Source organism: Notolabrus celidotus, chromosome 11 (assembly GCF_009762535.1).
Source record: "Notolabrus celidotus isolate fNotCel1 chromosome 11, fNotCel1.pri, whole genome shotgun sequence".
In the NCBI taxonomy this organism is placed as follows: Eukaryota; Metazoa; Chordata; class Actinopteri; order Labriformes; family Labridae; genus Notolabrus; species Notolabrus celidotus.
The window spans coordinates 28793060-28808616 of record NC_048282.1 but is presented as its reverse complement, the minus strand read 5'-3'; the positions used below and the strand labels follow the sequence as shown (position 1 = coordinate 28808616).

Here is a 15557-nt window from a genome sequence, read left to right as displayed (position 1 = left end):
CTACAAGCATACAGTATGTCTATTTTACATTGTATACCTGTGCTGAAGACTGGCTTTGGGAAGACAGCTAGCTGTTGTTTTACTTGTTCCAGCCATGTATAAGAGAGCTGAGACAATTTACGCTCCTGCCATATCAAACTGGAATGTCCCAGGTGTCCCGTTGGAGGGATAACTTGAGGCAAGAAGTAAGAGGTCAGTCTTGATGCCAATTTAACTTATTTATGGGGGGGAGGATACCCAAAAATGCGTGAGGGTGGTGCAATCTGGGTGGAGTTGAGGACGGGTCAAAAGGCCACCAACATAGATGTGTGTGGCAGCTTTAAGGGAACTGTTGGTAAGCAGAGACTCACCTCAAACAAAAGTTAAAATCACAACTACTTCAAACATACTCGTTGAACCATTAAGTAAAAAAAGCTTGGCTGATAAGTGGAACTCAACATAGGTGAACAAGCCACTGCTGACAAAAGCCCTTTTCAGACCTGAGAAGGGAGCAATGCGTCCTCTACTTCTAAGATATTTTGCAAAGTAAAATAAAGGATGTTTCTGAAGGACAGCTGAAGCTTTTATTGTCTGATCAAGTTCACTTTTTACTCATGCAACCACTTATTCACAAGAGGCTGATGTTTCCAAAGAGCAGCTGTATGTAATCAATAAAAAGACCCAGCAGTATGTCTTCGCCTCTGCCTTCATATATTTCACGCATCATCTGAGGCTGGAACTGTATCTTAGTACATAAATGGACTTGTACTTATATAGCGCTTTTCTAGTATGTCTGACTACTCAAAGCGCTTTTACACACTACTCGTCGCATTCACTCATTCATACCCATTCACTCACGGATGGAAGAGGCTGCTATTTAGTAAGGAACCATCAGTGTTAGCTAATCTCATTTGTACACATTCACACACCACTGAACAACAGCAGGAACAATTTGGGGTTCAGTGTCTTGCTCAAGGATACTTCGACATGTGACCGCAGGAGCTGGGATCGAACCGCCGACCTTCTGATTGATAGACGACCCAATCTACCCACTGAGCCACAGCCGCCCCGTACACTACTGTTAATAACACACAAAACCTGATACTTTCTATTTGGTTAAAATCGACATATGCCAGTAAAAAAAACAATAAGTAGGAGATGCTAGTTTGTATTTTTGAACCAGACCAGAAAGAGCTAAATGAATTCCAAATCCCTGTCTGACTCAGAGCACAAACATTTTGAGCTTGACTCTGAACACTGCGGTAAATCAGAGGTCCCCAGACTTTCCAGACCATGTAACACTACGTACCAAACCAATTTCCCAAGGACCACTTTCAACTGCAGATAACCAAAAATGAAAAGAAAAATTAAGGAGCCTAAGCTTTGTTGTCAGGGTCAGCAGTGCCACTTGCCTCTCTAAAGTTTTTTGAAAGCCATGGCCTTTCAAAAAGACATTATTTCTGCTTTAAAGAACGACTGAAGAGTAAGACTCCAAGGGTCCTCTCATACACCTGGCATAAAGCATTTTCGGCGTGCAGCACATGTGTGTGATTTTTTTCTACCAGGGCCCACATTGTGCAAACAGCAAGTGAACTTGCGCCCCCACACAAGTGCCTGTGGGTGTGTTGGTCTTAAAATGAGGTGTGGACATGCGTCAACACGGGTCAACTCTCGATGCCACTGACCGTGGTGCCCCCAGATATGAATAAAAACTGAACTATCCAATATGCACGCAGAACCAAATACAGCCATGTGATCCAGCAGCACAAATAAGAAGATTAAGATTTACATCTTTTCCACCTTTCTTTGATGTAACATGCACAGGACGTCTGAATAGATCCTGTCTGATACTGTCAGCGTGTCCTGAGTTTTAAATAATTAATTAAGTTATGCTGCTGTGCCTCGTGTGTAAATGTACAATGCAATCCATCAATTTGGAAAGTCCCTGATCGTTTCATCTGTGCAGAGGAATTGTTTCAGTGGATGTATCATCAATCCATGCATCGACATAACTCATGCTTTGACTTCAGCACCATGAAAAGAGAGAAGTTAAATGTGTTGCCCAGAGACCGGCGTACTTAAGTAGAAAGGCTTAAATCCTTGCCTGCCTGCAGGTGCACCTGACTCTTAGAGGGGATGAGATCAGACACTCTGATTGGTTTGATTCATGTTATGCACAAAACAACATTCTTGAATAATCAAGGGACTTAATGTAACCTCTCCGGGCCTTGTGCCTCACTTAACACCCAAACTGTGCACCGCCTCACGTGGAAAACGTGGTTGGACACACCCTAATTCACTTTGTGCCATGTGATTCAGACCATGTATTCTAGATCGTTTAAATAGAGCCCAAAATGCATTAGGCTAACATTTTCTTCACATACCTCTATTATTTCAGAGGTCAAGTCGATTCCCCCACTTTGCTAAACAAATGCAAATGTAAATGTATAGATTGACTACCAATGTAAACACTTGTTATGTAAAAGAGTCATACTTGTTTCTTGTGATGAAATAAAATAAATGGATAGCTTTTCACTTACAGTTCTTCGCTGAAGATGAATACCTAGAGTATATGAATAACAGTATATGAATCATGACTCTACATTGTCTTCGTAACTATGCTAATATCACTGTTCTAGTAAAAGTTGTCAGACTTAACCTTTTGTAAACCCTAGACTGTCACAAACTGGAAAAGTATGTAAGAGTCCAAAGGATGTATGTGCACAGTCCCAACAGGTTATCAGGCCTCTGCAGAACCAGAGATGACACTGAGCTAGCTGAGCGAAGGAAGAGGCCATTTTCTTGGAGTGACAAATATCTGCAGGAGTACAAACAGAGTGCACGGCCCCTGTTGGGAGAATGCCTGAGCTTTGTCTTTGTCACACTGTGTGACACAGACTCACAGCACTACTCCCCGAGGTGTGTGGCTGTGTGTACATGTGCGCACACACAAAAGGGAGGTGAAAATCTCCCACCATCACATCTGTACCTGTACTCTATCTCCACTCCTGTGTGCAAGAGAGAAGAAGTCAAACTTCAGAACAGCTGAAAGCAATGGAAGTGAAGGAGTCTAGGGCTAAAACTTGCCTGGTGTCATATTTAGGACTGCTGGAAAACCAGCCATGGTGCCAACACCTCAGATGGAGCAAGTTTGAGCCTAGGTGAGCCAAGCTCGCATACAACCATGTCTTTTATGGCAGAGGCTGGTATGGGGAGCGACTTGGAGCGAGGTGAGGGAATGCTAGCTCCTCAGCACTGCTGTGAGCCAGCAAGATTAATGTAGGCTCTCTGGAGCAAAGGCAACATCCAGAGCCTTAATAAGGTACAAACAATCGGTTCCACTCCACTGGCTTCCCAGGGAAAACTATTGTTGTGCCGCATTGTTTCTTGGTAAGGCTCCTTGGAGACCCAGGGCCGACTGCAGCATGTGACTGTCTCCATTACAGCCAGGGGAGAGCTCACTGTAGACCCGTGTTTGTCTGTGTCAGGGTGAAGGTTGGCACTCTCCTCAGCCATGTACCCACCCTCCACTCCCTCTAAATGTTAGACTCTTGCACTCACCTCGACTCCCTGTACTTTCAACTTCATGTGATCCTCCCGTGTGGTCTTCCCGTCTTTCCTCTTCTTCCAGCAGTAGCCATCTTTTCTGTACTTCACCTTCTTCCTGTTGTACAATATCATCGACCCATTCTGCGGCCTGGATCCACAGAGATGGGGATAGGAAGAGAGAGAGGAGGAAGAAGAAGAAGGAGAGAGTTAAAATGAGATGAGATTAGAAGACTTTTTAGGCAAAGTTGCAGCACAGCTTGGGGACTCATTTTAAAGATGTACAAAGAGGCCTGACACAAGTGTGCAGCAGGCGGGAAATGCACCAGTGACTAAGATGACAAGACTTCTTTATGGTGTTTTTCAGCATTGGTATGCACAGTTTGACAATGAACAAAGTACCCTTCAGCACACATTTCTAACAGGGAGAAGTGTGTGCGGCTTAAGTGACACTCCTCACAGAGTGAATTACATGAAGGCCAGTGTGTAAGGCAAGCAGAATGGCGGTAAGAGGATGAGTGGGAGGGGCTTCCTTCCTTACCTCTCATTCATCCATACTTAAATGAGTTGTGGTGTTGGAGGTCCCTTGGGGGGGAAAGAAGATCCTCCCTCACACTCTATTCATAATTCATCCTCACTCCACCAGACCACAGCCTGTAGGCTCATAATGATATAATGTAACTATTTGATGATAATCTGCCTTTCCACTTCGATTTGTAAGAGAGGCATTTGGCGCTCAGTGTTAAACATTAACCGAAAGTGTGGCATCAAACATTTATGACTTGCTCCACAATTAGAGGGTGCTTGAAAATAGTTTTGTATTTGTACGAGTATTGTTGGGTGGCTGCACATCATCAGTACGAATCCATACATATGCCACAGTGTGTGCATCCATTTCTGCCACACACACACAGATATACACACACTAAAATTCATGCAGCTGTGATGATTTGGAGCTCTCCCAAATGAATACAGGTTTGCATCAGTGTTTGTCGCCTCACAGCAAATGTGTGGGAAAGCTGCCTGCCTATGCCGCTGTGGAGGTGGTGTAACTGTTGGGTGGGGAGGGTGAGGGTAAACCATGCAGTCAGCTGGTGAGCCTCGTTAGCCTTGTGCTCACCGCTCACATGCACACACATCTAGAAATACACAAAACTAGGAAAACTCTCATCAAAGCGAAGAACAAAAGCTGGAGTTGATCTGCGTCTTCGGCGAGGAAAAAAAACAACAATTGTTTTGCATTGTTTTGTTGTTTGTTGTAATTTTTTCCTCACAAGGTTTATTTTTAACGCTGCATGCATCATTTTGCAGGGCTGCCTTTTGGGGCCAGGCCGCGTGTTTATCTTGGTATCACTCATCAATCATTTTCCCCGGCCGGGATCTCAGGGGCCAGTGTAGAGGGAGGAGAAAGGAGGGAGGTGGGGGTCCCTGCAGTCCCCCCTCTGTGGCCCCTGACAGCACCTTCTAATGAGAGACGCCACTCACACACCAATGTGCAAACTCCTTCCTGATCTCCCTTTCTCCCTCTCCTCCTCCCTTCCTCTCTCTTCTTGCCGTCAGTCAACTTCACCAGCGCACCGGGGAACGCTTTGTCTCCTCCCTCGCGCTGACTCCTCTTCTGCCTTTTTCCTCTCCCTATTGTTTCATCTGTCTCAGGATCTTTCACCTCCACTCTCCCACACCGCCCTCTCTCCTGCTGTCTTCTCTTGTTGGATACTCAGCATACTTTGCAAGGAAACAACCATTTATGAGACATTTTTATTAATCAGTTTGAGAAGTGGAACTGCTGTGAGAAGTATAAATTGTGTTCAAGTTTACAGCATCCGTAATGTCACCGATCGTGGAGGCGGGATCATAAATGGCACTCATGCACTAACAACTTTGCAGATTGCTGCAATCTCAACATGTACTTCTTCAGATTTGCATCCTAGATGTCACTTGAAGGACGCTCATTTGACATGCCTACATCAGCACTCGGTTTCAATCAAACACACGCCGAAATTTCCCTCTCCAACAGTGTGATCCTATTATTTGTTTCGATATCATTCCCGGTTTTGTCCTTCAAAAGATACAAGGAGTGCGTGCTTCTTAAAATGTGGCTCTGCTTGAGACAGAAAGATGGGCGCGGATGAGATAAGGCAGAAAATCAAATGACACGGGGCTATCTGATCTCCTCCGGAGCACTGGAAATTGGGGTGAGGCGTCGGTGTCAGAGGCTCCACGGCGTATTTATCGGCTCGCCGCAAAAACTTATTCGCTCAGCTATTTTTGAGAGACTGTTAGGTAGATGCTATTTTCAATTCAAGGCGCTTTGGGCTCAGAGGAGAGAGCAGAGGCACCCTGGAGGAGGTCTGAGGCAGAGGCCTGTCTAAAACGCATGCTTTGGCAATGTAATGGGTCTCCTCTCCCTCCTGCTGTCTCCCTCTCCTTCCCCTCTCTCCCACTCATTTCCTTCCACTGTATACTTAGGCGCTTCAATTAATCTTATCAGAATTATACATATTTATACATGAGGGGAAAAAGCTAACTGCTCTGTTATCAAAGAAGCGTGACAGGAGGCCCTCTGTCTCAGATGCCTAAATGTGGCAGATTAATATGGAAATACAGCCCTCTGACAAAGTGTGCACACGCTCCACAGCCGCTTTCTCTCCTCTTTGGAGTTTGCAGCGATAATAAGCTGTACCCTCAGGGTGGTGTTAGGCCTTGTCCAGTCCTTTAGGAATCATTCATTTACCCAGGTAATGGCATTCGCTCAATCAGCTTTGTTCATTTGAAGAAGTCAGGGGAAGGTGGTGGTGGTGTTGGTGGTGGGGGGGGTTTATGAGGCTGGTGACGTGTTCAGCGTGGCAACAAAGCCAGAGCAGTGGGAAGCCTGGAGCACACACAGGCAAAATATCGCTCACAGGCTCAGCTTGATTCTGTAAGGGCCGATCCGCACTAAGAAAGGAGGGAATCCGAAAAAGAAGAGGAGGCTAAAATAGACAGACAGACAGACAGAGCAAGATAAATCTGTGAGAGTGTGAGAGTTGTTCCTGTTCCAACAGGGATCAGTGAAGAGAAACCACCAAACTGGTGAATCATCATAAAAACCTAAAATAAACACAGGGATTGTTCTTTTTAGAATGCCCTGATTTGAAAAACCAATATATTTACACAGAACACAGCAGTCTATTGTGGCGTCTTTTTGGCAACTTCCAGCTATTCACACATTCCCAAAACAAAACAATGATTCAGTATTTGCTTAACATTATACCTTTACCCCTAAAATAAGCTGTTATCGAATTACCTGACCTGAAACTACTCCACTGTACCAAGTGTACTCGAGTGTAAGACAAGCAAGTTTACAACGTTATAATTGTTGTTTTCCAGCTTTTAACAGCAACACTTTGTGGCTACAGGATGTTTTCTTGTCAATGGAGTTAAAAATAATGAAATATATCTGTCTTGGTGGACCAGTGTAGCAGTAATAGCCGGGCTCAAGCCTCCCTCCTCCTCTTCCTCGCTCTGTCCAATTCCCCATGATGCCCTCGGTTTGATTAATACCATACATGCTGTTTTTCTCCCCAGCAAACTCAACTGGCAGTGCAGCCAGGAGGAGAGGAGGGAGGTGAGGAGAGGAGAGGATGGGAGAGGAAGAGGAGAGGAGAGGAGAGAAGAGGAGAGGAGAGGAGAGGAGAGGAGAGGAGAGGAGAGGAGAGGAGAGGAGAGGAGAGGAGAGGAGAGGAGAGGAGAGGAGAGGAGAGGAGAGGAGAGGAGAGGATAGGTGGGCCCTAAGAGGCTTTGAAGAACGGAGGGCGAGCTGGTTGGGGCCTGAAGTGGCTCAGGAGGGAGGCAACACCTGCTGTTCTCAATTACCCATCAGAGCCTTCAGCCATCACAGCCTTTACCCCACTGTGTCAACAACCACACTCACACCCATGACTCCTCCAAACACATCTACACACTCACGTACACACACATCTACGTTGGGTGTTACACACACTAACCCCATTAAGTTTAAATATGAGGCCCAAATATGCCCCAGAGCATGTGTGTTTGTATACACACATGCAACACACACATGGGCGCAAACACCAAGTTTCTGGTCACCCTGTTGCTCCATCCCGGGACAGCATTAATAGCAAGAAGAGTGACAGAACGTCAATAACCCACTGATGCTGGTCATTACTGCTTCTGTCAATCACAGGTAAAACATAGGTCACACGTGTTGAAACACATGTGTACGAGCTCGCACACACACATATCTGGAGGTGTTGACAGCGAGCAGAGGTGTTTTCCACGTGTAATGTAATTATACTTCAAGCAACGGCGCTCTATTAGATGGCACATCATGTTTGAGTGTGAGAGGAAAGGTGCTGGCGCGGTGTCGGGAGCTCCTATCCGGACGCATCACGTGCGATTGATGACTCGCAGATAAGCCGATCCCTTCAGCCCCTGCCAAAGAATGCATCAGGAAGTGGGGGCGTTCGCTAAAACTACTTTAAATGTAAATCTGCCATGGCCTCAGGATTGAGATTCATTGTCTGCGCTGCTCCGAAGCCCTCCAACTCCCCCGCTAGTGTTCGTATGTCGAGACGCCGCCGGGTCGCGTAGCTCTTTGACTGTCAATGAGGCCTCGTCGCCTGGTCACCGTAGCTGCCCGCACTTCTTACTACTCTCGTCCTGAGCGGCCTCGGCTCTCAGCCCTGAATCCGTAATTAGATATGGTAATTAAGGGAGTGAGGGGCACTGTGGTGGGTCAGTCAGCTGGAACAAGTTACGCAGCATCTTTCAAATCACATCCCATCATCCTTTCCTTCCCTGGAACATGTTCATCTCATTACTCTGCAATGTCTGGTAAGTTTCCACGGTCATTTTAGAGATGATCTGATACCATTTGTACCTTCTTGATACTGAGTCGCATACCAAGACTTGAGTGTTGGCTGATAATGAGTACCCCTCCAAAACAAATCAACAAAAACACAGAATTTTGCTGTGGAAAACTCTTATTGTTTATCTTTGGCTAGCTTATGCTGCTTGCTAGTACCACAGCGTTTATTATTTTTATTTATACACAAAATAATTTAATCTGAAAACTTTTTTTCAATTGGTCACTGAATGGATGGACGCAATGACTTCCATAGTTGGGGATACTCATACCACACTTTAAGGTAATACAGACACTTGATATTTCAAGCCGATACCGATACTTGATATTGATATCAGACACTGATTGCAATGCTTGATATTAAGCAGTGACTCCGACCCATTAAACCTTGAATTTGCGCTCCTCCAATCTGGATGGAGGTATAAGGTCGCGGCATGCCCAACGAAGAGATATAAAAGTAGCTTTTTTTCCAGCAGCCATCAGTTACATAAACAAGTCACAGCAATACAGCATGATTCTCTATAAACAAGTTCTCCACTATTTATTCAGTATTTATGGACCTTTTTATCTTGTTTTTTTACTGGTGGCACTTTCTTTCTTTTATCTTGTTTCTATCTTGTTTTTATGGACCAATGGTGGATTTTTGTGTCTATCTTGTTTTTATTGATTTTGTTCTTATTGATTGCTCGTTTCCTGTTTTTATTGTTTTTATTCAGGGATACCTCTTTGCCATCGATATCAGAGCCTCATACTCATACATCAGAGATTCATACCAATTAAGACATCATAGGCCAGTATCAATACTTTGTACTGATATCAAAGGCTAAAACTGATAATTGATACCAATATCAAAGGTCAATTCTGATACTTGATACCAATATCAGAGGCTGATACCAATACATGATGCCAATATCAGAGGCTGATACCAATATCAGAGGCTGATACCAATACATGACACCAATATCAGAGGCTGATACTAATACATGATGCCAATATCAGAGGCTGTTACTAATACATGATACCAATATCAGAGGCTGATACCAATACATGATGCCAATATCAGAGGCTGATACCAATACATGATACCAGTATCAGAGGCTGATACCAATACATGATGCCAATATCAGAGGCTGATACCAATACATGATGCCAATATCAGAGGCTGATACAAATACATGATACCAATATCAGAGGCTGATACCAATACATAAGACTAATATCAAAGGCTAAAAGTGATAATTGATACCAACATCATAGGTCAATTCTGATACTTGACATCAATATCAGGGGCTGATACCAATCCATGATACCAATATCAGAGGCTGATGCTATTGGTCTCTACTGATATCAGTATTGTAACATTACATTAGTTATACTTTGAAAACATATTAAAGATAACTAAGAGACACAACAGTCACAGTAAAACGTTTTTCCCAGATATCACACCATATATCTCCCAGGCTGTCCAGATGGAGCACAATGTTTGTTCACCCAGCATGCTACACTAAATACAGCCGTAATGATGAGAGGCTAGCTGCGGCCCTGGAGTTGTAATTCAGGGAAGGGAGACAGATCATATGCCTCCCCTCGTTCTCTCTATCTATACTGCCAGTGTCTGCCATAGAACTCCGGCCCCGGCCCGCTGCCCTCCAGCACAAAACAGATGTTCCCCCCGCACTTATCTCAATGAAAAAATCACAGACAATTTACAAAGAATATAAATTACGCCCGTAGCTGCACATCAACGTCTCTGTCCCTATAAGACCTTGTAAAGAGGATAAGGGTGAATTGGTGTGGGAGGGTGGGTGTGGATTGTTGGGAGACAACATAAGGCGGATGGAAGCAGCAGGGGTGGAGGGGTGGTGGCGGCGGTGGTGGTGGCGTTCTCTCTTATCTGGTCCGCAGCAGCCCGGCAGAATGAGAGAGAGGCTGGTGACTGGCGGTGATGCTGCGCTGATAGCAGCTAAGCCGGTTTCATGCACATTTCAGGGAGGCTGCCATCACTGCTCAGACTTAAAGCTCTCCGCTCCTGCCAGTGGATGAGGTTGGGACGTTATTTACAAATAGCCATGTCGTACACTGGTAACTCCATTCACTGTGTCAACACATGCTCCCATAGTAGTGAGGGCTAATGTGCAGCTTTGATGTACAGCTTAGGTGACACAGAATTTGAATTTCAGTGCTTGTAAGGTTTTGGCTGTGAGGACATTTCTCATTCAGTTGTAATACACACTGTTGCTGTATGTGTGTGTGAGCAGACATAATGTGTTTAACTGGGTTGAAATGTTGATGACTTTTAACTGCTTCCTCAAAGGGCTTCCTCATCATATTTGCTATTTTCAGCCCTTAGTCAGTATGCATATGCTTACTTGGAAATAGCGACTAGAGAGATGATGATTCATACCTCACATCCTCTCTGCTAATCTTCACAAATCATCCGTGGTGTGTCTCAGGACGTTGTAAATAAAAGCGCCATCAGAACAAAGCTTCTTTTGCAGCCTGACTCCTGCTGACAACTACAAGCTGAGTGCATCGTGCATCTGTAGACTTAAGTCCTGTAGCATCGCCTTATTATGACAATTTGTAAAGAGGATGCTTTTGTACTTTCAATAATGCATGTGCAGCAGGGGAATTGCAAACAGTCTTATTTTATGTCATGGGGTAGAGTTGCTGTTCTAGCAGCTTGCATTCTCCCATGGTAAGGAAATACTAATGCAATTACTAGACTGCTGTGAGAAAAGGTCAGCTTTTCATTATTAGTAACAACAACCTTGCTTTCTATTAAAATGAGGAGTAGGAGGATTCAGCCACCGAGTTAATGATGTGGCCTTGCACTTCCAAGACATATATTCAGAGCAGAGGATCAAAGATTTATGTCTCTCCTTGCTGGTTTCCTATTAGAGGTTCATTCAACAAGTACCATGAACTTGTTACTTTGACAGTACTTAAGATAAAAGTGTAAAAGAGGTAGCAAAAGCATGACAGAGTAAGAGAAGAAAAGTAAAGGAAAGTGGATCAAAACCTAGATTATAAAGCTTGATCATGAACTATCACACCACCTTTTTGAGTGTTCATATGTTTGAAAATGCTCCTACTGATAACCAAGCTTCTTAATGTAGTAATTAAAATCCATTATTGGTTGCCCACACGTGTCTAGGTGGCTGCAGGGATGGCATGGACTACATGTGCACACATACGAATGAATGTTATTTTTCTTACCCTTCCTTTCTCCCCAAATCATATTTACTTTAACAACTAAAATTAAAGAGCAGGTTATTACCTTCATTTGCAGGCTTAATGTTCTCAGATTGGTGACTTTGAAGATCCTACTTTTAGCCTCTGTCTGAAATGCTTAATTCAAGCTGTCTCTTTAAAGCACACTGGAACCCTCTTCCACTGTTGCCATGCTACAAAGTCATCATCACTGAGTTAACTGGTGGTTCTCTATTTGATGTAACAAACTATGAAATATGGCCATATGTTTTGGACCCCAAATCTAGCCTGGAAAGTTTAGAAATGGACAAAAGAAATCCAAATACACGTCTGACACTTCTAACAGAAGTAAATGTGCTACATAGAAATGCAAGGGAAGCAAAGAGCAGCTTGTTGTAACTCAGTCCAAAGAGATGATTTCAACACCTCTGAGAAAGCAAATAGTCAGTCAAAATTGGACTTCAGGGGTTGCTGGTGGCCTAGTGGTCTAAGCACCCATTGTACAGAGGCTGCAGTCCTCGTCGCAGGGGTCGCCGGTTCGATTCCCGGCCAGTCGACCATTTCCTGCATGTCTCCCCCCCCCTCTCTACTCCCCACATTTCCTGTCTCTCTTCAGCTGTAATATCTAATAAAGGCAAAAAGGCCAAAAACATAACTTAAAAAAATAATAATAATAATAATTGGACTTCAAGGGTGGCCCATGTCACCACTGGGTCCGCCCCTGCCCACAAGGGAAGTTATGTTAGAACAACTCAGAGAAGGCAATTTAACACAAAATATGACTAACTGGTAATATCGACTGACCTACTGATTATTTTCACGATCAACCAGTTAAACATTTAGCCTAATGAAAGTAAAACTAAGTGAAAATAAACTCATTCAACTCTCTAAAAGCCCAAGAAGACTTCTTTGAATTACGTCTTCTGTCCATCCAATGGTCCTTCACCCAAAACTTCCCATTTACTGCCACAAAGAACAAATAAAATAAACCAATTTTAAAAGTTGGATACAGCAATTGTTTGAGATATCTGTGTAAAAAAAAAAGTGAAAACCCAATGAATCCATCATCAAAAGATTTTCAATCATTTCTCCTTTTCATCCAGTAAACAATGAATTGATAAATTGTTGTATCTCTAAACACAGGCCTCCTGTACAGTGAAACTCCAATTTTTTAACAAAAACTCCAGCAGTTGTTTATTTTACAAAGTTTTTGCCCCAAATGCCTCATTCTCACACACACTCTGTTTAAGAGCTGAGGAGTGTGCTTTTGTTAACACTAAAGCAAAAAGAACAAGACGTGTTTTGGACTGTAATGTTGCTTGGTGAATAAAAATTGGTGGACTGAGACATTGGAATTGGTTCATGTCCAACCTTGCTGTCTGTGCAGGGAAAGGTTTATATGGATGTGAAAATTATAATTCATCAGAATAAAACACCTTCTGTATATATTGTAAAGATTTCACAGGGAAATACACTGAAAGTGGGGCTCTATCTTTGATTATGTAGGGGTGTAGGGAGGGCCGTGATGGGGCAAGGACAGCCTCCCCTCCCAATCATGCCTCATGCCAGACCAGGCTTATGGATCACCTGGACATGGCCCTCCTTGTCTCTCCTCCAGAGCAGCGCTGCCACAGTGCCAATGACCTTCCCCTATTGATCTCGCAGTGACGGAGCACAGCTAAGGCCAGCTATTGAACCACTTATGATTAATTCAAAAATCCTGCCTTGTCCACAAAAAAGGTAAAAGAACAAAGCACAAGCAGGGGGAACAAGTGAAAAGAGAGACGCATAAAGAGCCAGCGAGGTCGAAAAAAAAAGACCTCCACTTTTTAAAGTGAGACAGAACTTCAGAGTAAAAAAGTGTTTCTTTACAAGCTGACCAAGCTATAAAGCACATCTCAGAGTCCCTTTTGTCACGAAAAAATATCAGCGCGGTGATGGAGGGGGTCGGGTTGAAAAGAGGGAGTGATAAAAAAGAGAGAGAGGGAGACAGGAAAACAGAGAGAGAGGAGAGGAGAAGCTATTCTTCCTCTCCCGTCTCATATTCCTCGGTCCTATTTTTGTCATGAGGATAGACCAGTGAGGGCGAGAGTTTGAAATTGAGCTGTAACTCTATCTGTGTGCTGGAGCGAATCAGAAAGTCTATCCCACCTTTCACCTGGGAATCACAGCTCTCTCCGTGCCCTGTCTGGTCGCCATACCAACCACAGCTAGGCATCATGGGATTAATTGGAGCCCAGGGCTCAGCGGAGGCTCAGGCACCGATAGAGAGAGCGTAGGGGGGCAGAAGGACGGACATCAGCCGCGGTCAAGTGATGGTGGCCATGCAGATCAAATCGAATTTCAGGCATTGCTTGCATTGCGGGTCTGATATGGTGGTGTGGTAGCACTAAACATATTGGAGGCCGAGCCACCTCCACAGTGACGCTCCGATTGGATTCCAGTATGAAGTTCACAGTAAAGCGTTGGTTTTCTCCTCTGATCCCTGTGTGTGGTGTGGGGATTTTACACAAACACTGACACACTGTGATTCGCCTCAGTAAACACAACCTGTGCCAGAATGTTGAGTATACAGAGCAGCAACAGAGTGGAGCACACTGTGTCGTGTCTTGATGTGAGATAAAAGAGAAAATGACAGGTGTGGATGAGTAAATACAAAGTGGGTTTTCTCAGCAAATTCTACGGTTAAACAGAAAAATGAAGCGACTTGTGAATCGAGTTGTTTGATTTCTTACTCTAAGTTTCCTTTTTTCCCAGGGACATCTTTATTAAAATCCAAAAGGAAATTCAACAAAAAGACATTAAGAAGCAACAGTGTCATTTTCAATTCTCAAATGTTGTGCTAGAATGAAAGTATTTATTTTCCACAACATCTAAATCAAATGCTGAGACATGCTGGCAACTCCCGTTCAGTTCTTGGCAATTAAAAGTAATGTTTGCTAGAAATATTTTAAAAATGCAAAAGATGCTCGTCTATCAGTTGATTTATTGATCATCAAACTCAGCTTGGACCAGCCTTTGCACTGCTGCAGCAGAGCCGTGTGTGGGGGCAATCAGCATGATCCAGCTTTAGACAAAACAGATTAAAGCTGCTCAGCTGGCTGAAAGATCAGACCCTGGTTTGTATTGGGAAGCTTTCAGCTGTGAATGTCTGCAAATGTGTCAGAGAGGAGCGGGCCATTCATGCAGAAGAGCATGCAGAATCAGTGAAGCTACTGTACCCACGTTTTTACAAAAGTTTACTTGTTGACAATTAAAGCAGACCCAGCTGTTTCTGTAGAAGCAGTGGGGGAATTACAGAAGGATGACATTTCAACATTGAGAATGATATTATACTGTTAACATATCAGGATATTGACTCCTGTCTTTGCATCTTCATCTTTATGTTTTCTGTCGCAGATATAAATCACATAATCGGACAAATAGTTGTGGTTGAGTTGTTTTAACACTTAGAGTGCTTCACTCTTCTTCTTTGGATGAGGGACAAAAAGAAAACCTTTCTACCAGTGCTAAGTGCTCCTTATCCAGTCCCTCCAGGATTTCGCGGGATTTTTTTGTGATTGTTGCGGCCCAAAAAGCCGGAATTTGCGACAGCTTTTTGAAAAAATTGCGGTGAAAGTTGCGTTTTTTTTTTTTTTGCATTTTTCCCCCAATAACATCTCAGGGGCAAGTAAATACACTAAATTATAGTTGTTTTTAGAAATCATTCTTGATGTGGCCACTGACTATATTTTTATTCTCTTGATTCACAGAAAAATGCCATGAAAGGACTGTATTGCACATTTACGACGGTCCCTGAATGCACCTCGCAGCGACTGATGCACAGTCAGTTCACGGCACTCTGAAATTAATCTGCATCTTTGATGACTAGGAGTTGATCAAAACTTACTGAATGTGTCTGATGTTTCACCAAACTGGATTAAATCAAGCTATAGATGCAGAGCTTTTTACG

At 43.7% G+C, this 15557-nt stretch overlaps 1 protein-coding gene across 1 annotated transcript in view; it reads right to left on the bottom strand.

Annotated features, from left to right (window-relative positions):
• Nucleotides 1-15557, bottom strand: part of camta1a (calmodulin binding transcription activator 1a) — a 262194-nt gene that overhangs the window by 154366 nt on the left and 92271 nt on the right. Inside the window, exon 3 of the mRNA XM_034695093.1 lies at nt 3541-3676. Coding sequence (XP_034550984.1) covers nt 3541-3660 — 120 coding nt within the window. The 5' untranslated portion in view covers nt 3661-3676. The remainder of the gene's footprint in view (nt 1-3540; nt 3677-15557) is intronic.